The sequence below is a fragment of the Tamandua tetradactyla genome, chromosome 13 (assembly GCF_023851605.1).
Source record: "Tamandua tetradactyla isolate mTamTet1 chromosome 13, mTamTet1.pri, whole genome shotgun sequence".
Taxonomy (NCBI): domain Eukaryota; kingdom Metazoa; phylum Chordata; class Mammalia; order Pilosa; family Myrmecophagidae; genus Tamandua; species Tamandua tetradactyla.
In genome coordinates this window covers 30,909,760-30,934,646 of record NC_135339.1, presented here as the reverse complement: position 1 = coordinate 30,934,646, position 24,887 = coordinate 30,909,760, and the positions used below count along the sequence as shown (strand labels likewise).

Here is a 24,887-nt window from a genome sequence, read left to right as displayed (position 1 = left end):
CCATGGAATTTTTGAAGTAAATAATAAAGCATACCAGAGGAGATGAATGAGGACTATGACTAAATTCTAAGGCACTTAAATATTTTGAGGTCAGGTTAATACAAGGAGAAATCAGAAAAGACTGGCTGACAAGAAGTTGCTGGTATATAGAAGGAAAACCAGGAAACTAAACTGTTGCAGAAGGGAAGAGAGTATATAAAGAAGAAAATGATTCATAGATGTAAATGCTGCTAGGAGAGCAAATAAAATGATGTCCTTATAGTCACTGTATTTAGAAAAATGGAGATATTTAGTGGCCTTAATAAGAATATTTCTTTGATAAGGTAAATCAAATTGGGACAGGCTACAGAGCAAGTGGAACTGTAATATATTAAAACAAAAAGTAAAATCAAAACAAAGATACAAGAAACTAGGAAATCTTATTCCAGAACTGCAACGTAAATCGCCACTTTAAAAGATGAAAGAGAAAAGTGTTAGTATCATCTCAGCAAACAGAGAAAAGGAATGTAGTGAAAAGCAATGCTCATTCAAGACAAAAACTGTTTGCAAACCAGGAACAAAATAAGGTACTTTAATAATCCATTTCTATCAAAACTTTCCACCTCAATTAAAGTCAGAATAAAACAAGGATGTCAGATATCACTATTTTTCAGCAATGTAATAGAGGTCCTAAATAATGCAATTAGATGCGAAAAAATAAGTAAGTCTTTCCTTTTTCTTTGAAAAGAAAATAGTATCGTTTGTATAGAAAATAAAAGGTGTGCAAACTATTAGAATTCATAATTCAGTAAACACTATGCCTAGTAAATCAACATACAAAATTCAGGAGTGTTATTAACCAATAAAAATTATATACATATATACATACATACATAAATAAATTTATATTTCAATAGCCACACAAACTATAAGATACCTTAGAATTAATTTAACAAAATATGTAGCCAATTTTTATGAGGGGAAGAAAAACCAAACAGTTTCTGAAGGACATTATAAAAAAATCTGATTATGGAGATGTACATGATATGTTTTTTGATAGAAAGGTTCCATATCTTAAAGGAGTCATTGCTCAAAAAAATAATCTAAAATTCAGAACATTTTCAACGAAAATTCTAACATGTGTTCCCATGGGACCAAGTGACGCTAAAAGTTATGTGAATTATCAAAAAGTCAAGAATTATAGTGATAATTTAAAGGGGGAAAACAGTGAAGCCAATTTGCTTTGAAGATATCAAGACTCAGTGAGAGGCTGTCGCAGGGATATGAGACTGTTGCAGGGGCTAAAAAAATAGACTAACGGAATTGAATAGAGAACAGAAATTTGTATATTTTGAAAAGTGTTTATCAATATATATTTACATATAGAACAATGGTAAAAATTATATACATTTACTCTTCATGTGTTATATATGTATATGAATATATATATATACAAACACATGCAAAACAATGAAATACTTCAAAACTGTGTGTGTGTGCACACATGTATGAAACAACAGTAGCATTTCAATTTAATGAGGAAAGATCACCTATTTAATACATGATGGTGCCCAAATGTTAGTTCTGTTTTAAAAAATAGATCTTTACTGCAGTTTATTCATTGAAATAAATTCAGATAAAATGAAGAAGTAAAAGTTGAATAAGAATGCTTCAATAATTTTAGAAGATAATGTGGGAACCACATGGTATTTTGGGACATACAATATCATACTAAGGCACAAAACCACAAACCAAAGGCTAGTAAATGTGCTCAATATCTATTTATTGAAGAAATAAAAAAAAGTATGTCATTTGCTTACATCAAAATGTTAAATCTTCTATGATTGAAACTATTATTTAAAAAGTTAAAAGAAAGGCCCTAAGCAAGAGAAGGTATTTTTAGCAAACCCAAGCAAATCAATTTTAAAAAAACAACTAAAAATTGGCAGTGGCTATATGCAATTTACAGATTTGGAATGCCAGATAGTCAATAAACATTTAGGAAAAAAATGTTCTCACTTATGACCAGAGACATGCAAATGAAAATCAATGAGATACCATTTATCACTTTTCAGATTGAAAAGGAATTTTAAAAAGTGACAGCATCAAGTGTTGTCCATTATGTGGAAAAATAACAATTCTCATTGACTATTGATGGGCATATACTAGACACAATCACTTTAGAGAATTTGTTGTAGTATTCTGTTCCTCATAGGATTGCATAGAAAACTGGCACAATTGGGATATCTCAGTTGCATATCCTTTGGATTCTTTTTCTCTAGACAGCTCCTATTGTTAATCACCAGGAACTCCAAAGAAGCTTACGTCTTCTAAAATAAAGTGTTTGATTGCCCTACGTGTATCCTAATTCATTGGGTGAAGACTTTTCACCTAGAAACAATTCCCTAAAAATATGTTGTCTTTCAGATTTTAAGAACCTCCTGAATTACAAGAAAGCAGTACTTCTTGACATTTCTCAAATGCATGCACTCTTTCAATAAAGGGGAAATAGTTCTTTTCATAACATTTGATGCCCTCTTTATTCAATAAAAAGAAAAACAGTTATTTTCATATCATTTGAAATTTCAAAACAAATATTGACTAAAAATAAATCAGTTGGACAAAGTATGTCTTTGATTTCTAACTACCCCTTTCCCACATGCACTTTTGATATGGCCCTTTAGTGAAAGCTATCTTTTCCCCTGCACTGCCGGACTTTCACAAGAATTAGCAATACTATATGAACATGGGTGCATTTTGTATCCATGTGAACAAGGAAAGCGATCTTGTCCAAAAGGACATGAGTCACTTGTTCTCACCCTTGTGTATGGCGAAAATAAGCTTAGGGATCAGTTAAGATGAAATGTGGTTTTCTAATCTAATTTTACATTTATTATGGAATCATATTTGAAAGTTTTTGCTATTTCATTCTGGCAAGACATCATGTATTATTTATTATCTCTTGTCAGAAAATGTTCCTATCAAATATTCGAAAGCAAAAAACTTTAAAAGAAATGGATTATATGATTGTAGGTAGTAAAAATGCATACATACATACAGATATATATATACATATATACATACATAAATATCTGTATAACATTTCGTTTCTCTAGTCCTCAGTTTATACACCTGTAGAATAAAGGTACTTAACTAGATAATCTCTAAGATTCTTTTGAGTGGTAATTTTAATGGCATAAAATAAATTATACTTGGCGCTTCATCATCCTTCCTAGCCTAGTTGTAAGTTCCCTTTTTAAGTCAACACCCAGTTGCCCTGCTCTAGGCACAATCGTGACTAGCAAGGCCCCTCTATATGGTCTAGATGATAAGAGCTGCCCTTAGCTACTGCAAAGGATCCCTGTACTTTTTCTCTGTACGGGCCTTGCCACTTCTGCTTTTCCCACCTTATAGTGTGAAATTTCCATTCCCCAGGATCCATGGAAAAGCAACTCTGGGTCACAATAAAGACAAAACACTGGGACCCTGGGCAGTGTAAGGGTAGTTCAGTGGTAGAATACTTTCTTGCCCACCATGTGGGAGACCTGGGTTCATTCTCAGATCATGGACCTCCCTCAAAATAAAAAAAAAAAAAAAAAAAAAAAGACTGGGACCCCTATGTGCTTCTTTGTCCCCATCTCCATAGACCCTTGCAGGAGCCAAGTTTAGGTAAGCTGGGGGCTCCTCCACTGCCCTCATTCTCCCGTACCCACTAATGCCTTTGATCTAACAAAGGTGTCCTTTCATGCATTCTCCGCTGGCTGACTATCTGTGTTTGCATCTCATCACCCAAAGAATATTCACATAACATCCAAACAATAATATTCTAGGATTTGCAATACAGACTGGATTTTTTTTTTCTTTAGAGGTCTTATAGAACAAGTTCCTTTTCCTTCTTTCCTAGATGAAAAACGAAAGGATTTAACAAAATAGATAAATGCTTAAGACCATTTAATTATCATCAGTGTATCGATTTTCAAGAGTTCTTGAAAATTTTCAGACTAGACTACAGAAAAAAATTCAATTAGAACTAACTTCAAATCTCTCAAAACTATCTGAAAGAGACATGAGAACTGGGTGATTAGTAAAAGATAAATTGTGACCTTAAGACAATTTAGTCCTCTGTTTTAAAAAAATAAATATTTTAATATATTTCCATGTGTATAAAAGTATGCAGTATTATATGTAGTTTTATAATTGTTTTTGAGATAAAGACCGTAATTCAGTTATCTTACCTGTGGGCACAAAGTTTCTAGGTGATTGGCTGCCATTTTTACAACTTTAATTCCATCTTCATTTGTTGACATGGAACAAGCAAGATTTGCCACCTTAAATACAATACAAAATAATGGAAATCATTTCAGATTATTTCAAGGAAATACAAAAACATTTGTTTGAAATTCATTGACAATCTCAGTGACAAACAAGTGTTCTCATAAATGTCACTGGTATGTTTATAGAAGAATTCAGAGAATTTACTAAAACAAATAGTAATAAAGGGCCCTAGAAAATTGTTTAAAATTGTTTAAAATAAAAAGGAAGGCTAGTGAGTAAATCAGTAAAATCTACACTCTCCTGGTATCAACAGCTAACACATAATAAGAAGCCAACTATTAGAGTTTCACGTGGGACTGAAAAAAAATGTTTATCTATGGGTTGAATGCTAATAGGTTCTTGGAATCTTATAAGATTGTGGTTTATTTTAAGTTTGTAATTGGTTTATTATTTTGCAAAGTCTATTATGCATACTTAAATTAGATTAAGTATGACTGTATCTTTATTAATGTTTTATTCAGTATCAAATATATTACACAGCTGGAAAAATGCAAGATAATTAAATTCTTGATTTTCTATTACAGTTTATGGACACTATTTGACATTCCAGCAGTTGATAAGATTCAAACATCAGTGACACCCAAATTCTTCTATATGTTATTGTTTTTGAAGCTTACATTCTCTTTCAGTGCAGTGGTTGCTGTTTTAAATAATTACCTTTAGGTCTGTTACCTATCTCCAATATTTTACAAATACACCACTTATTATGAAAGAGCTATGAGGAAGAATATGGAATTCTCTAGTATGATTTTTTTGTGCACACAGGCAGTGTTTTCTCAGTTCTACAAAATGCATCATTGTTACCGCAAGGAGAGTGTTAACCTTAGAATCTTTTTCTAATTTTTCTAATGTCTCTGTTAGCTATTATATAATTTAACACATATCAGTTTTCACTGCTCAAATTCAAAACACATTCAGTTATGGAGAAACTGCATATTAGCTGTACGTAATGGAAGTGAATAACAAACATATCTTTGGATCATTATTTTAAAAGCACCACAAAACGTTACTTAAATAGATTTATTATCTCTGTTTTCTTATAACATTCCTTTTAATATGCCAATAGTGAGCCAACTTGGTTTGCATTTACATATAATGAAATAACAGCCATACATTATTTAATTTTGGAAGGGCATTGCTCATTTTATTAATGTACATAGAAATAGCTTGCTTGAAAAGGTCATTTGTTGGTTTGAAGGTCACAATGCCTCAAAATTAATATGTGACACTTAATTAGCAGATTTGTGAATTATTTAAAAAGAGCAATAGTTTCTTTGTCCCTCACCCACCTCCCAAACTCACTGAGAGAAAATGAAATTCAGTAGTTTAATTACTTTAATATGTTTTATATTATTTGTGAAATAATAATATAAAAGCAGAAAATATAGACCTGTAAATTTGACCACTGTTTGTTTTATGTAAGAAAGTAAATTAAAAAATACATATATTGATTCAATCCTTTGGTAAAATCAGAAGAATGCTACTTAATCAAAAGTTTAAGTATTTTAAAAAAGTAGCCATTGTCAAGTTGAAAGCAGACTCTAAAAATTAAGGTGCAGAATAAGTTTATTGAGATAAGTGACACATGTGGGAACAGAACTAGAATAAAGTTCTGCTCAAAGAAAAGTGGTAGGGAAACGGTTATATACCTGCTTAGAAAAAAGAAAGGGTATGGGGGAATGGGGGGTAAGGGGTGGAGGCTGTGAGCTATTCGAGTTGTCCAGGCTAGAAGTCCTTGGCCATGGCCATAATTTGCAAGGATTATAATTCCAGGTGTTTGTAGGAATGAATTTATCTGGTGAAGATAAACAGATTTGCTGGACTTGTTCATTACAGTTCCTCCTTTCCCATGGAGGTAGTGTTTTAATTAGGACTGCAAAGGATTATTGGCATGTCAGCCTGCCTCAGTTGCTTTCTTTTTTCTTGTAGTTTCCTGAGTAAAAATGAAAGTTTAAGCAAATTAAGATGAGTAGTAAAGCTATTTACCATTCTAACTTCACACCATGTAGAACTCTTTTACTTATTTATTTTTAAATGCATTATCTTTCTTTTTATTCAATTCCCAATTAAGGATGGGCATTCTTATTATGGACATTTACTGGCCACTGTATCTATTGAAAACTGATCACATAACAAGTAACACAAGTTTCTATCCATATTAACAAACCTAATTTTTATAAAATTCTCAAATGAAAATATAACATAATAGAAATTTCCTACTCAATTAAAGATCAGCTAAATATCTTTCTGTCTTAATTTTTTTCAGTCCCTCTATATACCAGAACTTCTCCTTACCAAAACTGTTCTGTGCCAGGTAAAATTTCTAGGTAATCAAGTACTATTACAAGATTATGACATGTTAAGTTTTAGTGATATGTTGTACAAATAACTTGATTTTATAAGACAGCTAGTATTCTATGACAAAATAGAAAAATTAAGTAATGGTAATAAAATAACTTTACATTTTTAGTTTAAATGATTTGTGACATATTTTCTAAAATGACACTAATGTGTAAATGAAAGTCAAATTTCCCCTAGAAATAATTATTCCTAAATTTTGTGTAGCTTTTAGGCAATCAAATGTGTTCCCAAGCACAGCATGAAAGACACTCCCCTACTGGTCAGAAAAAGCAGCATGCAAACAAACCTTGTAAAATGTTTTGAGATATTTGGGTCTATGACATCCTTTGTGAATGTAACTTTAAAGATGTTTCAAAAGTTTGCGTAAAGTTTCATTATTTAAGAGATATTTGTGAAAGTTTCTGCCCACAAAGGAAAAAAGGGAAAACCAAACAGCTCTGGGTTTGATCCAGATTAATACAATTGGTAAGCTCTCTGATCCTGGGCAAGATGTTAAGCTCTTTGAGTCTGTTTCATCATCTTCACAATAGGTATGATAATATCTACCTTGGTATTATAAATAGGCTAGGGTACTCTGAGGATTAGCTGAGATAACAGAGAGGGGGCCTGTTACCTGGTAATCCTTATGGTGTATAAATTTCCTTCCAACTCATCTTCCTCTGTACTAATGGGGAAAAAAAAAAAGAGTATTCACTTGCATGTGTTTTGTAGAATTAAAGCCTTTGAGCCTGAAGAGATTTAACAGATTGTCCAATCCAAAACCACAAACTCAAATGCTTTCAGGATCCCTGAAACTCATACAAACTGGGTGTACCTCAGTCACTGCTCAGGAAAGTGAGTCTCAAACATGGTTGTGTAGGCCCTACATAAAGGCATTAAAACTAAATAGAATGGGGCAGGCCACAGTGGCTCAGAGAGCAGAGTTCTTGCCTGCCATGCCAGAGACCCAGGTTCGATTCCTGGTGCCTGCCCATGCAAAAACAAAACAAAAAGACTAGACAGAATGAAAGGAAGAAATCACTGCCTTGGCCAAACTCTCTATTGGCTTACATTAATTCATACGTTACAAGTTTGTAGTCTCTACCCCCAAACCTCTAATCTTTTTCGAGATAAAACATAGGCTTATTAAAAATTAAAAGGAAAAGTTCTTTAATTTTTGTAAAAGATTTTATTATGTCCTAAAAGTCACTGATGATGCTGATTCTAATAATCACAAATGACAAACAAACAAAAATATTCAGACAGGGACATATTGCCATGTTGCTGAGAGATGGGCAAAGTTTGCCAGTAGCATCAGTCTTTTAAACCTTCCCTCTTCTCACCAGTTAATAGGGCCTTCTAAGATGTTTGCCTCATTCTATGCCCTTTAACCTTTAAACTTGGCTGCACCAACTACTTGACTGTTAAAAACAAACAAACAAAAATACTTGTAGATAGCAAAGCCTGTCCTTACAATTCCAGAACTAATTCACATTCACTATCATCTTGCTGATGTTTTCTCTCTTCTTTCTGGTTCTAGTTCAAGTTCTGTATCACAATTTTGCATCATTCTGTCAGCTTTTTGATTTGCTAGAATTTGGGTCTTCTCTTTGGGTTGAAAGAGAATGGTACCCCTCACTCCCAAACCCATGGTCTGAAGACAGAAATTACCTACTCTGGATACTGGTCTTATAGAACCTTCCAAGATAGGGAGCTCTGTCCTTCATTCTCCATCTAGATTAGGAAAATCCTCATACTTGACCCAAAAGAATGACCCACTAATGGTAAAACCACAGATAGGAGTAAAGGAGATAATTGAAATGTAGAATGTTCCTAGTGATCCTTAAAGCAATCTGTCATTCTTTTGACTTAACTCTGTTTCTCTTCATTCCTTTGTTTAATCTGGAAAAGAGATTATATTTTCAGTGCATTGAGCACCATAGCACAAAATATTTTAAGATTCTAATATGAAGTTTGTTCTGAAATTTCAGAAATGCTAGTAGTCCTCTCACTCACTGTAGACAACTGACAATTGTCAGGAACAAGTTCACTACTGGACAGTTGTTCATCACAAGTTATTCCATCTGTCACTAAGGAGTTCTTACACAGATGATTTACCTGTAATATGATTTCTCAAGAACATGAAGCAACCTTGATATTTAGTGAGATTTCCATTTTCACACATTTATTGTTTATATAGTTAATTGTAGCATCAGTTTATCAAGTATCCAATTTCTCAATGGCAGAGAAAATCCTTAGGTTCATTCTCATTTATTTCCCTCTTTGGCAAATGGTCATATAACTCCTGCATGAATACTTACAGAGACAGGAAATTTACTGTTTTGCAAGATAGCTTATTCCCTTTGAGGGATAGTGCAAAGTTATAAAGTTATATAAGTTATAAAGTTCTTCCTTATAATAAGGTGAAATCTTTCTCTCAAAAACTTTCTTACAGTGATCATAGGTTCCAGAATGTCAAGTATCTTCAATAACAGAAATAAGGTTGTGCCTCTAAAGAAAATCTATATCATTAGTCCTCAATTTGAGGGATAAAGGAGATTGTGAGAATAATAGAATCACCAATAAACATCTGTTAAAAAGAAAAAGTCCTGGTCCCTTATGCCAAGAGATATGATTTATTAAGTATTACCATGGATAGGGGTAGGGTTAGAAGGTATGTATAATTAGATTTTTAAAAGTTCTGCAGGTTTCTGATATAACACCTCTTATATACACAACACACAGATACACAGTCAGGCCTTGGCTGACTTTCATTTGTTTGGATAGATTCTCCTTCCCAAAGATTAGTAAAAAGGGGATAAACATTATAAGAATTAGGACCTGAATATTTATGGAAAAGATTAGGAAGTCAAATGAAAGTCTTCACAATCAGACACAAAATAGTGACCTAAAGCACTACTTGAGAAAGTTGAGAAACATTTGAAAATCAGAATATCCAGAAAAAAAGATGACCAAGTATTTGGGAAGTTTGGGGCCTTCAACCCCAAATCCATTCTTCCTTCTAGTAATAAAGCTGTGATTTTCCTTTGAAGAACTACTTTCTCCTCCCTGTCTCAGTGGTCTCTCATCATGACTACTTGTTAACATGGTATATCAAGTCCTCCCCTAGCCCTAGCCTGGGCATATCCATAACTTTTTACTGCCCAGAACCTGGAACAGCTCTTATTCTGGCCCCATTTGAGTCTTTTTCTTTGATTTTGACTTTGTGTACACTGTTGTGTGTCCTACAAAAAAAAACTGTCCTTTTTTTTGCTTAAATAAGACAGACATTTTTTTCTTGCCTAAACCAAAGAATCTTGATTATCAGTATTGAACCACAAATTTGCACACCAAGAATATATTAGTTACAGATGGCTACTTTTGGCAAAGTTAAATCCTAGTAATGCAGAATCATAATAATTTCAGTGGAAGACATGTTGTTTTCAAGTTCTGTCTTTGAATTTAGGCAATCTAAATGTCTTAATGTCAGAGGCAAACACAAGGAAGGAGGTGTTCATTTTGGTTTTTGCACACATAGATAAATATATTTATATTTGTCTCCTTTTAATAATCTAACCCCTGAGTGTACGTTAATATATGTTAATACTAGGTACAAAAGAACATCTAATTACTGAAGATTATCTATTCATCAAGGCCTGGTATTATCTCCTCTACAAGCCCTTCTCAGATGCCCAGAATCGAAAATTATATCTCTACCTTCTACCCTCCCACATTTATAGCACATACTTCATTATTCCTCAGACACATTTACATATTGGTTAGATGGTGAGCTTCTCAAGAATAAAGACAATGACCTACTTAATTCTTTTATTTAATATCAAGCAAAGTACTTAGAAGATAGGAAGTATTCAGTCCATGTAAATAATAGTAGTAGTAATAATAATTACAACATTCCATCTCTGTCCATCTGGAAACTGAATGATCATGAATAGAAATTATTTACTCTTTACTCTGAAACTAACACATTTCAATGAATTGTATACCTTAGAGTCTTTAGTACAATTTAATTTGTTCACTGGAAGCTGTGTCTTTCCTCTACTTCCTCTCCACTCACAGGAAAAAAAAAAGAAGGCCCCTAATTATCTATAATACAAGCATGCAGTTTTTATGTATTTACTCTAGGTTTCAGAAGAAAAAACACCTTAGACTGAATTGCTCTACATTGACTTCAGTCTGACTATGCATATCTTCATTAGAAACATCAAGATCCGATGAATCTATAGCAAATTCACCAATGAACATAGACAAGCTTTAAGTAAGTGCAGGAATAATCTAGTTGAAATTATTCCTTTATTTTTAACTTGATATTCCCAAAGCAGATTTGGACTTCTTTCCGAACTTAGAAAAGAGACAAAGGTTCACAGAAGCTTATGAAGAAGGAAAAGAAGAGCTTCTTCTGCTCCTTGGATACATACATTAGTAAATAACAAGATCATAAAGTCGCTGGCCAAGTGGCACAATGGAACACTGGAAGCTCATCAGGTTGGTGGGAGATACCAAAAGTTAGGCTAGATAATTGTCACTGAGGATATCTAAGTATATATAATAAAGGAGTAGCTAGATGTATAATTAGGAACATAGAGAAGAGGTCTGTGTTAGAGATATTAATTAGGAAGTCACTAATTTATCAATAGTAATTGGATGAAATTGTCCAGGGAACAAATAATTTTAGAAGGGTGTCTAAGGTGTTGATATTTACTAAGCGGGTAGAAGAAGATAATCCTGCAATGAGTCTTAGGATGAGTGGCCAGAGTTGGAAGAAGTTACCAAAAATACTGTGATGTCATGGAATCCAGAAAAACAGGAGGTTTTGAGAAGATGGTATCAAATATCAAATGTTGAGAAGTCAGTTAAATGAACCCTGAGAATATCCATTGATTAAGTCATACAAAGGTGACTTAATCAATCACACAAAAAGTCACACAAAAACACTCTAATCATTCTTAGAGTGTTTCAGTGGAATAATGATGAAAAATAGGCTATAGTGTGTGCACGCATAGTTCAGTGGTTAGAATGCCTGCCTTTCATGTGGGAGACCTGGATTCAATTCCCAGACCATGCACCCCCCCAAAAAATAGGCTACAGTGATAGAAGACAATGTAGGGGATGAGGTAGCACTATGTGCTTATGGCACAAAGCAGAGACTTAGGGGCCTTTAGATAGTATCCACTCTCCTGAATCTTCTACTTCTCTTCCTTTGCATTCTAGTCAAGATTATTATCAGTTTTAGTCTTAATCATTGCCTCCAGTTTAAATTTATGTTCTCAGCCACGTGCATCACTACAATCACTACAATATAGTCACCCATTGCAGCTGATGGATTTTTTTCAAATGTAAATGTGATCACACCATTTCCCATTCCCCTACCACATCATTTTCCTTATAAGTGCCTGTATGGTCAGCCCAAGAATCATCATTCATGGTTCTTTTGTTCTTTTTTCTATGCTAATGTTTCCTGCCACAGAACCTTTAAACATGTTGTCCTCTCTAGCCTGGAATGCTCTTCTCCTTCTTCCCTGCCATTTCAACACCTCTGTGACTTGGTTAACTGCTATACATCACATCTCTGTTCAAAAATAATTCCTTGAAAAGTTTTTCACCAACACTTCCTCCGCCCCCCCCTCCCCCACACACACACACATACACACACTGAGACCTCCACCTACCAAGTCAGGTTCTTCTTTCAGAGCATTTATCTCAATTTGCAATTATGCATTCACTGCTGAGATTATATGATTATTGGGTATCTCCCCACTTTATAAGAGAGGGACCTCACCTGTGTTTGTGCATCATTGGGTTCTTAGTGCCTAGTACCCAGCACACAGTAGTTAAAGAAAAAAATAGCTATTTAATGAACAAATAAATTCATGAATGCACAAATTAATATGCTTAAGAATATGTGATTTCCAAAGAGAGAAAGAAAAATGGACTTTAGAAGGAGGAGACAAAAGCAAAAATTCAGGACAAACGAGACAGGAAAATAGAATTTTCCTTTGGAATTCATTTGCAATATTACACAAAAGCTTAAACAGTCGGACTTCAAAGAAAAGTAACAGGGTTTTCTTCTAGTTTGGTCATCACTTTAACAAGGCTTGGGGCAGTTTCTTGCAAGTTTTACTTTCACTTAAGAGATTAAATTGGGAACAACTGAATAGCTCCCAATTTAGCTTTTAATTAATTTATTTTTAATCAAGTGTAATAACTCTTCAAAGGGCCCAAGCTGACTGCCAAATACTAGTCAATGTGGCAGATGGAAAAGAGACATAGTAACTCCTGTAAACAAATCCAGGAGCTTTAGTTTCTCCTGCATAATGTTACACATGCTTTGAATTCCAAGAAAGCCCAGTTCAGATGCCTGGGCCTGAGTCTGAGAAGCACAGCAGGGATCTGTGATCTCCTAATGTTGGCATGCAAGTGACTTCTGGCTAAATAAGTGAGCTCTTCCTATTTCTCCTGGTGACCCTTGCTCTGCTGTCCCTGATAGTAGCAAGAAGTGATTCTGTATTATGAGTTGTGTAGAGTATTTAACTAATAGAACTGTGCTATAAAAGTGCACAGCAAGGTTCAGAGAAACAATTTTATCAAGTTACAAATATTGATTATTTTTCTATTATGTGGGGTGGGAACTGCCAAGGAGGTCAAAGAAGTCAAAGGCAGAGGAAGTAAATCTAAGAAGCACTATCTATTTAAGGGGCATGTGAAACAGAATAAAACTAGTGTCTTAGTACAATAGGAAGCTTGAGGAAAGTGAACTCCATAGAGGCAAGTGTAATCAGGAGATATTTCATAGAGACAAATTATTACCATGAAATTATATATTCTCTTGAACGTTGCATCTCAAGCTGTCTCCCAAACTTTCTGAATCCTAAATCACATAATCCTGTATTTGATAGTAGTTTTATAACTACTTATCACTCTATCTTTGGTTATCCATCAATAAAATGAGGAACAGGTTGGCTATATGAATTCTAGGGCCCCTTCCATTTCAAGAATTGTGTTCTACCATTTGGGCGACTCTGATATCATAATTAGACATGAATTATTGGAAGAGGGGCTATCAGCCAATTGTGATATTAAACATAAAATTCCTAAATAAATTATTAGCAAATTGAATCCAACTATGCAATAAAGAAAAATAATACAGCAAGACAATATAGTTTATGCTAGGAAAAAATCAATGACTCATGATTGGGAACTTTGACAGCAAATTTCCTTATTTTACTAGATTTCAGTACTTTTTGAAAATATATTTTTGAAAAGTTTCTATGCCTATTCTTAATAAAACAAACAGAACACAACCAGAAAAACCTTAGGCAGCTCTGAATAGAAAGGACTTTTTTTAAAATCCTGAAATGGCAAATTACAGAAACTTATAGCAAATACATGCCTTCAAAGTCAAGATTAAAAGAAGGATTCCCACTAGCATTGATGTTATTATTTTACTCAAGGTCCCGACATGTAAATGAATTTTAAAAAATAAGTGATAGTTGTAAATATTGTAGAGAAAGAGTTATTTTCTTAAAATTTCTAGATGATAAAATTGTCTCAAAAATACATGATAAGATTAGCTGCTCGCAGGTCCTGGACGAGTCAGAATTCCCCAATTTGAGCTTTTCTCACAGGCAGCAGTGGAGTGTTCCATGGAGAGTTGCACGGTCGGATGATTCGGTGTGCTTCTAACCGCGCCAAGTGGCTTTGAATCCCTTCGAGAGCCTTTTGACGGATCGGATACTGTCGCACTGCCACGGGATTCTCCGCAGAACACCGACTGCCTCGCTGGAGTGAATCAGCCGCCCTTGCACCTGGGCCTGCCCAGCCCAGAGCAGGGGGAAGGACAGTAGGCACCAGGAATTGAATCCAGGTCTCCCGCATGACAGGCGGAATATCTGAGGGGCCAAGATGGCAGCTTAGCAATGTGCGCATTTCAGTTCATCCTCCAGAACAACTACTAAATAACCAGAAACAGTAAAGAACAGCTCCCCGAGCCATGTCAGTGACTGGACACACAGCGTACCCCAGTCGGGACCAGCTGGATCAGCTGTGAGCCTCCCCAGAACCGTGAGTTCCCCAAGCTGCAAAGCTGGGCGCCTGGCGCCCCTCCCCCACAGGTGGCTTCCCAGAGGGAAGGGAAAGAGCCTCTAAACCTGGTGAAGGCAGAGGTCACTCATTGGGCTCACAGAAAAAGAGGAAAGGGGAGGAAATGGAGGTTTTAGTGGCTGTGTTTCTATGGAGGCTTGGCAGCCTATGGATTCAGCAACGGAACTTATTGGGCTTCAGCTGCCCAAGGCATAGGCAGAAACGGGTTGCTTTCAGGGCTGTCTCCCACATGTGCCTTCCCCAGGGGAGGGGTGAAGCCCAACTCAGGTGGAATCCCTCCCTCAAGGAATTCAGACCCCAGGGTTTGGCAATTTGAAGCCATTAAAACCAGCCTACAACCTCTCCTCTGTCTCCACCACACCCCCAGCAGGGAGAGCCTTCCAAAGTTAAAGGAGCCATAACATCTTTTGCTGGTGCAACCTGCAGGCAGACAAGCACCACACAGTGGGCAGTATAAGAAAAACAGAGCCCAGAGACTGCACAGAAAAGTATTTTAACCTGCTGGGTCTCACGCTCAGGGAAAACTGATGCAGGTGACTCCTTTCCCCTGATAGGAGGCCATTTTAGTCTGGGAAAACCCAGCTGGAATCTATAATATCTACGTAGACCCTCCTAAGTGTGGGGAGGGAAAAGTCACCATACAATCAGGAAACAAGAAAACAAGACACAAGAAAACAAGAACTGAAAAATTATCCTCTGTTAAACAAAACCTAAGCTAGAGGTCCAGAAAAAGCTGAACTGAAGGTCAAAGAACAGATAGACAACAAACTCATCTAGCAAGAAAACCTTAGGTAGGAGAAGTGAAAGCAATCTCCAGAATAAACTAATTAAGGTAATTAAATGTCTAGACACCAGCAAAAAACAACAAATCACACCAGGAAAATTGAAGATATGGCCCAGTCAAAGGAACAAACCAATAGTTCAAATGAGATACAAGAGCTGAAACAATTAATTCAGAATATACGAACAGACATGGAAAACCTCATCAAAAACCAGATCAATGAATTGAGGGAGGATATGAAGAAGGCAAGGAATGAACAAAAAGAAGAAATGGAAAGTCTGAAAAAACAAATCACGGAACTTATGAGAATGAAAAGTACAGTAGAAGAGATAAAAAAACAATGGAAACCTACAATGGTAGATTTCAAGAGACAGAGGTTAGGATTAGTGAACTGGAGGATGGAACATATGAAATCAGACAAGAAAAAGAAACTATAGGGAAAAAAACGGAAAAACGTGAGCAGGGACTCAGGGAATTGAAGGACAATATGAAGCACATGAATATACGTGTTGTGGGTGTCCCAGAAGGAGAAGAGAAGGGAAAAGGAGGAGAAAAACTAATGGAGGAAATTGTCAATGAAAATTTCCCAACTCTTATGAAGGACTTAAAATTACAGATCCAAGAAATGCAGTGTACCCCAAAGAGAATAGATCCAAACAGATGTACTCCAAGACATTTACCAATCAGAATGTCAGAGGTCAAAGAGAAAGAGAGAATCTTGAAAGCAGCAAGAGAAAAGCAATCCATCACATACAAGAGAAGCCCAATAAGACTATGTGTAAATTTCTCAACAGAAACCATGGAGGCAAGAAGACAGTGGGATGATATATTTAGATTATTAAAAGAGAAAAACTGCCAACCAAGAATTCTATATCCAGCAAAATTGTCCTTCAAAAATGAGGGAGAAATTAAAACATTTTCAGACAAAAAATCACTGAGAGAATTTGTGACCAAGAGACCAGCTCTGCAAGAAATACTAAAGAGAGCACTAGAGACAGATACGAAAAGACAGAAGAGAGAGGTGTGGAGAAGAGTATAGAAAGAAGGAAAATTAGATATGATATATTAAATACAAAAGGCAAAATGGTAGAGGAAAGTACTACTCAAACAGTAATAACACCAAATATTAATGGATTGAACTCCCCAATCAAAAGACATAGAAAATACTTCCTATTTTGGTTAAACCATTTTTGTTTTGTCTTTATTATCTTAGTAGATTAAGCATTTGCTCATTTCCTTTGCAATGAGATTAATATTAATATTTTAAATTAAATTAATATTTCAAGTACAGGCACTCACCATTGTCCCAATGACTCAGTCTTTGAGTTTCACTTTCAAGTTTCCAGAAGAAATATTAATTTGGCCAAGCTGGGGTCAGATGTCCAGCCTGTCCTATGACCTGCAGCTGGGGTTTTGGGATGGGGTGGAGAATGGAAGGACGTGTGGTACAGAGGATGGTCCTATTCAAGGACTGTCCATGTCGTGGGTTCGTTAATAATTAGGTATGGGTGTGAAGATAGTTATTGATCAGCCTGAAACTCTGCGACGTAACACAAAGGTTCAGAAAACAAGCTATTGTTGATTTTACGAAATACAAAAAACTCCCAGGATATGTTAGAGATTAAGATGTAAGCCAACCCCCCTGAACCTTCTTCTTCTTGTGGGACTGTATAATAATGACTGGATGAAATGAAATTGATGCATGAATAAAAATCCCGAGTCATCAACACAAAAAAAAAAAAAAAAGACATAGACTGGCAGAATGGATTAAAAAACAGGATCTTTCTATATGCTGTCTACAGGAAACACATCTTAGACCCAAAGATAAACATAGGTTGAAAATGAAAGGTTGAGAAAAGATATTTCATGCAAATAACAACCAGAAAAGAGCAGGAGTAGCTATACTAATATCGAACAAATTAGACTTCAAATGTAAAACAGTTAAAAGAGACAAAGGACACTATGTGCTAATAAAAGGAACAATTCAACATGAAGACATAACAATCATAAATATTTATGCACTGAACCAGAATGCCCCAAAATACATGAGGCAAACACTGCAAACACTGAAAATGGAAATAGACACATCTACCATAATAGTTGGAGAATCTAAGGTGTGTCTCTTGCAGATAGCGTACACTTAATGTTGTTTTATCCATTTTTCCAATCTCTACCTTTATATGGGAGAGTTTAATCCATTTACATTTAAAGCAATTACTGATGAGGAAGAACTTACTTCTGCCATTGTGCTATTTGTTTTTGGTATGTCATGTTTTTCAAGTACCTCATTTCTTCCATTACTGCCTTCTTTTTCATTAATTTTTTTTTTGTAGAAATTGTTTTGATTCTTTTTTCCTTTCCTTTTGTGTATTTATTTTAAAGATATTTTCTTAATGGTTTCAGTGGGATTACAATAAATTTTTTAATTTATAACAATTTGGCTTGAACTAATAGCTATATAATGTCAATAGCATACAAGAACTCTGATCCTATACAGTGCTGCAATTCCCCCATATATTGTTATTATCGCAAATTATATATTTATACAATGTGTGCCTGTTAACATAGATACATAATTTTATGCATTTGCTTTTTAGATCACGTAGAAAACAAAAAGTGAAGCTCTAAACCAAAAATATAATGATGCTGGCTTTTATGTTTACCTATATGGTTATCTTTTCAGAGATCTTTATTTCTTTGTAGGGTTTCAAGTCACTGTCTAGTGTCCTTTCATTTCATCCTGAAGGACTCTCTTTAGCATTTCTTAAAGGGCAAGTCTTCTGGTAATAAATTCCTTCAGCTTTTGTTTATATGGGAATGTTTTAACTTCCTCTTCATTCTTGGAGGATAGTTTTGCCGGATATAGAATCTTGGTTGACAGGTTTCTCTTTCAGCACTTTAAGTATACACATCCTACTGCCTTCTGCCCTTCATGGTTTCAGATGAGAAGTTGGCTGTTAATCTTGTTGGGGATCCTTTGTATGTGATGAGTCGCTTCTCTCTTGCTGCCTTCAAGATTCTCTGTCTTAGAAATCCTGGAATGAGCTGAGAATTAACATCAAGGGATTGAGAGAACCTTCTCGACCAAAGGGGGAAGAGTGAAATGAGACTTAAGTGTCAATGGCTGAGAGATTCCAAACAGAGTCGAGAGGTTATCCTGGAGGTTATTCTTATGCATTAAGTAGATATCACCTTGTTCAAGATGTAGTGGAGAGGCTGGAGGGAACTGCCTGAAAATGTAGAGCTGTGTTCCAGTAGCCATGTTTCTTGATGATGACTGAACAATGATATAGCTTTCACAATGAGACTCTGTGAATGTGAAAACCTTGTGTCTGATGCTCCTTTTAGCTACTATATCAACAGAAGAGTAGAACATATGGAATAAAAATAAATAATAGGGGGAACAAATGTTAAAATAAATTTAGTTTGAAATGCTAGTGGTAAATGAAAGTGAGGGGTAAGGGGTATGGTATGTATAATCTTTTTTTTCTCTATTATCGTTTTATTTCTTTTTCTGTTGTCTTTTTATTTCTTTTTCTAAATCGAGGCAAATGTTCTAACAAATGATGAATATGCAACTATGTGATGATATTAAGAATTACTGATTTATATGTAGAATGGAGTGATATCTTAATGTTTTGTTTGTTAATTTTTTTAATTAATAAAAAAAGTTAAAAAAAAATACATGATAAATATCTGACAACCTATTATTACCACCCTGGGTTCATTCACATGGCATAATATAGAATGCACACATTAATAAAAACTAGTTTTCTGCCTATCATTTTGAATCAAAATATAAGTTTTAATTATAAACGTTTCCTTCATAATAGCACCTAAAATTATAAAATTCATAGCACTATACCTATTAAGAAAGTGACACAACTGTATATGTATATATAGTATGTGTGTATATATATATATATATATATATATATATATATATATATAGAGAGAGAGAGAGAGAGAGAGAGAGAGAGAAATGTAAAACATAAAAGAATAACTGAATGAATGGGGATAAATATCATATTCTGGGATAGGAATTCTAGCTGATTATTGTAAAAAATGCAAATTCTCACTAAATGTCTATTAATTCAATAGATTTTATATTGAATTTGAGAGGATAAATTTAACGTACATCTGGAAGAACATAGGAAAGGCCATCAAACAAGATTTATGAAAAAGAAGAATGAAGGAAAGTAAAATGTGATGGTAATTAAAGCATGCAGAAGTTTAGTGCTTTAGAGGGCAATGGGAAAAAATAATGGTGATGGCCCAACTGGATACATATTTGGGAAAAAAATGAAGTTCATTGCCTGTAAAAAGACTGGCATATCTGATTGCATGGAAAAAAAAAATCTCAAAACAATTGAAAAACTTTAAAGTTAAATTACAAACATGGCCTGAAAAAAACATTAAGTATAATAAGATAAAGGATTTTTATTATCCATAAGATATAAATAGCTACTAAACAACAATAAAGAAAAAAGGCCATTAAAATAGACAAAATGTTTAAGGATAATTCACAGATGAAATACAATGACCAATAGATACATTTAGTCATATAGTCTATTTCTTGATCCATTAAGCAGAAAATGCAACTAAAACATTAGATGAACTTCTTGTTTGCCGTATTAACAACATTTCAAAAGTATGAGATTCTCCAGTATTGCTAAGGGTATGGGAAAGCAAGAGCAAGATAAATCGTAAGCTTATCAAAAGGCAATTTAGCCTTATCTGTCAAAATTTAAAACATGCAAACCTGTTGTAATTCAACTTAATAATGTCTTTTAGAATATTTGCATCTATGAACAAACTTAATAGCCACAGGGAGGTTTACGGAAACATTATTTGTAAAAGTGAAAAGAAATCTAAATATTTACCATCAGGGAATCAATGCACTTATGAAATACTATGATTATTTTAAAAAAGGGGGAAAATAACTTTCTTCTGACACAAATATCTCAAACATATAATTAAGTGAAAAAAAGTTGCAGAATGTATATGAAGTGTGATACCATTTAAATAAAATAATGCACAATTATATATAAACAAAAAGTGCAGAGAAGCCAAAAATACCAACTTGTTTATAGGAGTTATAGGTGGGAGGTGGGATTACTATCGCCATGAAGAGAAGTGTCCCATATAAACTATATTACTTTATACTGTCTGCAATTGTTCCAAGTATTTTTTTCACTAAATAGTTCTCTAAAAAATTGGTGATTGATGAAATAGTTCAATGTGTATTGACATGTAAAGCTGTCAATGCCTATAATATAGAATGTCTAGTTTGGTCTCATTTATGGAAAGTGCTAAGTTTACGTGCTTTGTATGTGTGTATGTATGAAGTTGTATATCTACAATAATATTCACCAAAATAGTAATTCTGGTTATCTCTCAGGGATGAAAATCAACATTCATTTTTCATACATTTAAAAGTTTGTTGTTTGGGGTGGTGCAACAGTAGCTCAGTGCCAGAATTCTCGCCTGCCATGCCTGAGACCCGGGTTTGATTCCCGGAGCCTGCCCACGCCAAAAAAAAGTTTGTAGTTTGTTTTTCATAATGAGAATTAATCATTTTTATAACCAGAAAAAAACAGTATAGTGATTTTCATTTTGAGAAGAATGAAACTCTCTAATTCTATACGTGAACTTTTAATGCCAATGAGCAGGATCTTATTAGTCATACTTGCTTTACTATAAATCCTGACAATCCAGGATCATTTAAAAATGAGGTTTCAAAAATATGCATTTAAACTGATTAAAAGTAGATAAAAATGCTGCTAAGTAGAAAACAATTTTCACTGCCTCAAAAGTTGTTATATTTTAAAAGATGATTCAGATAGTATCTCCTAGTGGATAATTTCCATTAGGAGAACTAAGCACTTGTCTTTATTTAATATAATGGGAAATATCGAATGAATTAAAGGCCATTGACAATAAAAATAGACCACCTAAAGGTGACCTTAATAACTAATTAAAATTCAATTTGGAATATTAAAGGTACTTTGTATGTGGTATATGTCATTTGTATGTATGTCTATCTATCATAGCAGATAAAAGGTGAAAAGTCTCATGATTGAGGAATTATAACATGACCTTACATTTCTTTATCTTGTCTCATTCTATTTACATCTGAACTTCTTATTCCTTCTAAATGAATCATTAAAGATGAAAATATTCATTTTTCTAAGATGACATATGCCAATATTTTTCTGAACAGACCCAAGTATGCTTTGTCAGTATGTGCCATCACAAAAGAAACTAATGAGATGAAAACAAACACCCATGACTCAAACAGATTTGACAGTTATAAGTGTTATTTCTAGTAAATTATCTGAAGTACATGCTCCATAGCTCAAATTGAGGACTGCATGTTTATGGCTCCAAGAATCCCATTTTACCCAAGATGTTCTTCTTTCTTTTATTTTTGGAACAATATATAACTGTACATGAATACACATACCCCAAACTGATATGTAGTGTAAATTATAACAGTAAAACCAGCTAGACAGTTCCCTCAAGGTTTCTCTCTAAATTAAGCTATTATTCAATTCACTTCAGAACCAACTACTCAAAGGATAGAAGCATTGCCACCTTATAAATAAATGTAATATAAAAAAGAGTACCAAATAAATTTCTTTTTGCTACAAAAGAGACAAAACAACTCAAAATTATAAATTAAAGACAGGAACAAGTGTTGTTTCTTGAACTAGTATTATACTTTGTTGAGGTCAACCATAAATATGAATAATGCAGGTCCAAAAAATCCTTATTAATAGGATCAGTGTGTAAAAGGGCAGATGTCAAAAAATACAATAATTGTTTTTTATTATCATTGTAATTGACATCAATTTCAAAGCAATTTTATGACCACTGACCTGACCTCTCAAGTGGCAGAAAGAGAGCAGATTTTCTAAAAGTGAGACAGAATTTGCTAAAGACAATAGACATTTTTCAGTGACTTTAATTCTGAACCAACATTTTTTGAAAATATCACTGTATACAAATGCCATTATGGAAACCAAAGGTGTTGTTCACTAAAAAGTTAATTGTATTACACCGTGTAAAACTCCTCAGATATGGGCAAGATAGCCAAGACCATCTGATTTCCTAACTAATCAGTATATCCACTTTTAGATACATTACTTATTTTCATAAAAAGAGGGTGGCTCAGCAAAATGACAAATTGGCATTTGTCTGGAAGCCTTTATTTAGACAGATAAAAAAAAATTCTGTGACTGTGCATCATTTTTTTTTCTTGCAGGCATCAGTTTATGATTAAACTCTAACTTTTAGGGAAATAAGTAAACAAGGTGTAAAATTTACTAGAAGTAGAATCCTGGAGAGAGATCCCTGTTTCTGAGTACAAATGGCCTACAGTGAGTAAGAAAAGCTGTAAGAATACATGTATATGTGAGGGTAAATGGGTGCATGTGTGTGAGTGTGTGTAGGGGTGAAGGGGAAGAAAACATGTTTATGTGTGTATAATGACCCCAGAAAAATTTGCAATCAGTATACTATTAATAAATACAAGAATTTCTATGTCCCCTCATTTCTTTGTCCCCTCACTTGTGGGCATATTGTAAAGGATCCTTGGTTATGTTATGGATTTAAATTATAAAATAAATAGTGGGTTGTAGTTAAATGAAATTAGAATAGAAAGAATATCAAAGATGTAGGTACTTATAACTTTGCAGGGACATGAGTCAATAACAGGTTTGATCTCAACTAAACCTGGTGCATCGGCAGCACATTGAAACGCTGGGTCTGTAATGTGAAGACTGGCCATTATTAGTGAGGATGATAACGATGAAGATACTCGCCATGTAACCTTGGTAGTATTTCCTCCCATTACTAATTGTTTCCAGTAGGAAAGGAAGAAAAGAAAGGAAAGGAAAGAGGGATGTCATTTTACTAACTTTCCATAATTAGAGCAAACCAACATATTAATTCCATCTGCTACATGAGGTTAAATTGTGAAGCCCTTAAAGACAGAAACCATCTTACTCCTTGCAGCTCTAAGACTTTGCAAGCAAGGGGTGCTCAGAGTCTCTATCAAATTAAATTGAAGTCCACACTGCAAATAAAATATGCTTTATATTTTCTTCTCTACCATTGTTCATTATTGACATACTTACAGTGGCCTAAAAACAATAGCAGCAAAAAACACTACCACCAACAAAATCCATAAATTCCTATTATGTATCAGGCCTATGTAAGGCACTCAAGAAGAGAAGATAGGAAAAAATAGTTTTCAAACTTCAAAAAATGAAAGATTTATACTGAACTACACAAAAAAACTTACAGTTATTTGTATTTGTATTGAAAATGCATAATATGATATTAAATGAGTTGAACACTACTTACTAATGGCCTCCAGAGTAAGGAAATAATTGAATGGAGCTTAAAAAAAAAAAATAATTGGAGGCAGGACACAGTGGTTCAGCAGGCAAATTTCTCGCCTGCCATGCTGGAGACCCGGGTTCGATTCCCCAGGCATGCCCATGCGAAAAAAAAAAAAAAAAAAAAAAAAAAAGATTAACTGGGTAATTTTAGTAGGGTCTTAAAAAATGGCAGTTTTGATATAACAAATTGTCTTTTAAATTCTGTCTGGTAAAAAAATACATGTTAAGAAGGATCATAAAAATTTTAATAACTCAGAGCATCTAAAAGATCATAAATTTTTGGATTTTAAAAAAACATAGTAAACATTGAATGGTTTAATGAAAACCAGTGTATTCCAAAAAGAGAAAGTTTAAGTACATGTTATTCCATTTTATTTCTACAATACTATTTCCTAAGTATTTGGTTGTTTTCAATTCATATCTCAAGTAACAGGAAACTTGAATCAAAATTCAAGAAAACAGTGCTGCACTGAAGGTAACTCCACACACATCAGCTACATGGGTCCACAGGGCTGCGTTGGCCAGGGCTGGGTTCTCACCAACACTGCTTCCAGGCTCTGAATTAGAGCCACAGAAATGGAGGACATTTTGCATCTGTTAGTCCAGTTCTTGACCATGCTTCAGAAGCTGGCTTGCCTACACTGCACCTGGAGCCTTTCAAAATATTTTTTAACTCATTGTGAAGAAAGAAATACCACAGGCTCCAGGTCTTGCTCAGTATGTGCAGTTCTGTTCCAAAAGTTAGGAGACAGGCTACTTCCTTTCCCGGCTCTTAGGGATAGAAAGGCTGGGCATTCTTACTTATTAGATGGTAACCTGAATGAGTGTGCTTTCTTGAGAATGAAAGAAGAACACAATGTGCCCTGAATGCTTAGTAGCCAGAAACGGAATGCCAAATAAAAGTCCAATTAATTTTTCCTTGCTGC

The 24,887-nt window shown here is 34.4% G+C and overlaps 1 protein-coding gene across 15 annotated transcripts in view; it reads right to left on the bottom strand.

The window, feature by feature from the left end:
* Positions 1-24,887, bottom strand: part of CTNNA3 (catenin alpha 3) — a 1,849,311-nt gene that overhangs the window by 701,663 nt on the left and 1,122,761 nt on the right. For all 15 annotated transcript variants that reach the window (XM_077125140.1, XM_077125142.1, XM_077125146.1 and 12 more), the window contains one exon: positions 4,215-4,307. In XM_077125140.1, coding sequence (XP_076981255.1) covers positions 4,215-4,307 — 93 coding nt within the window. The remainder of the gene's footprint in view (positions 1-4,214; positions 4,308-24,887) is intronic.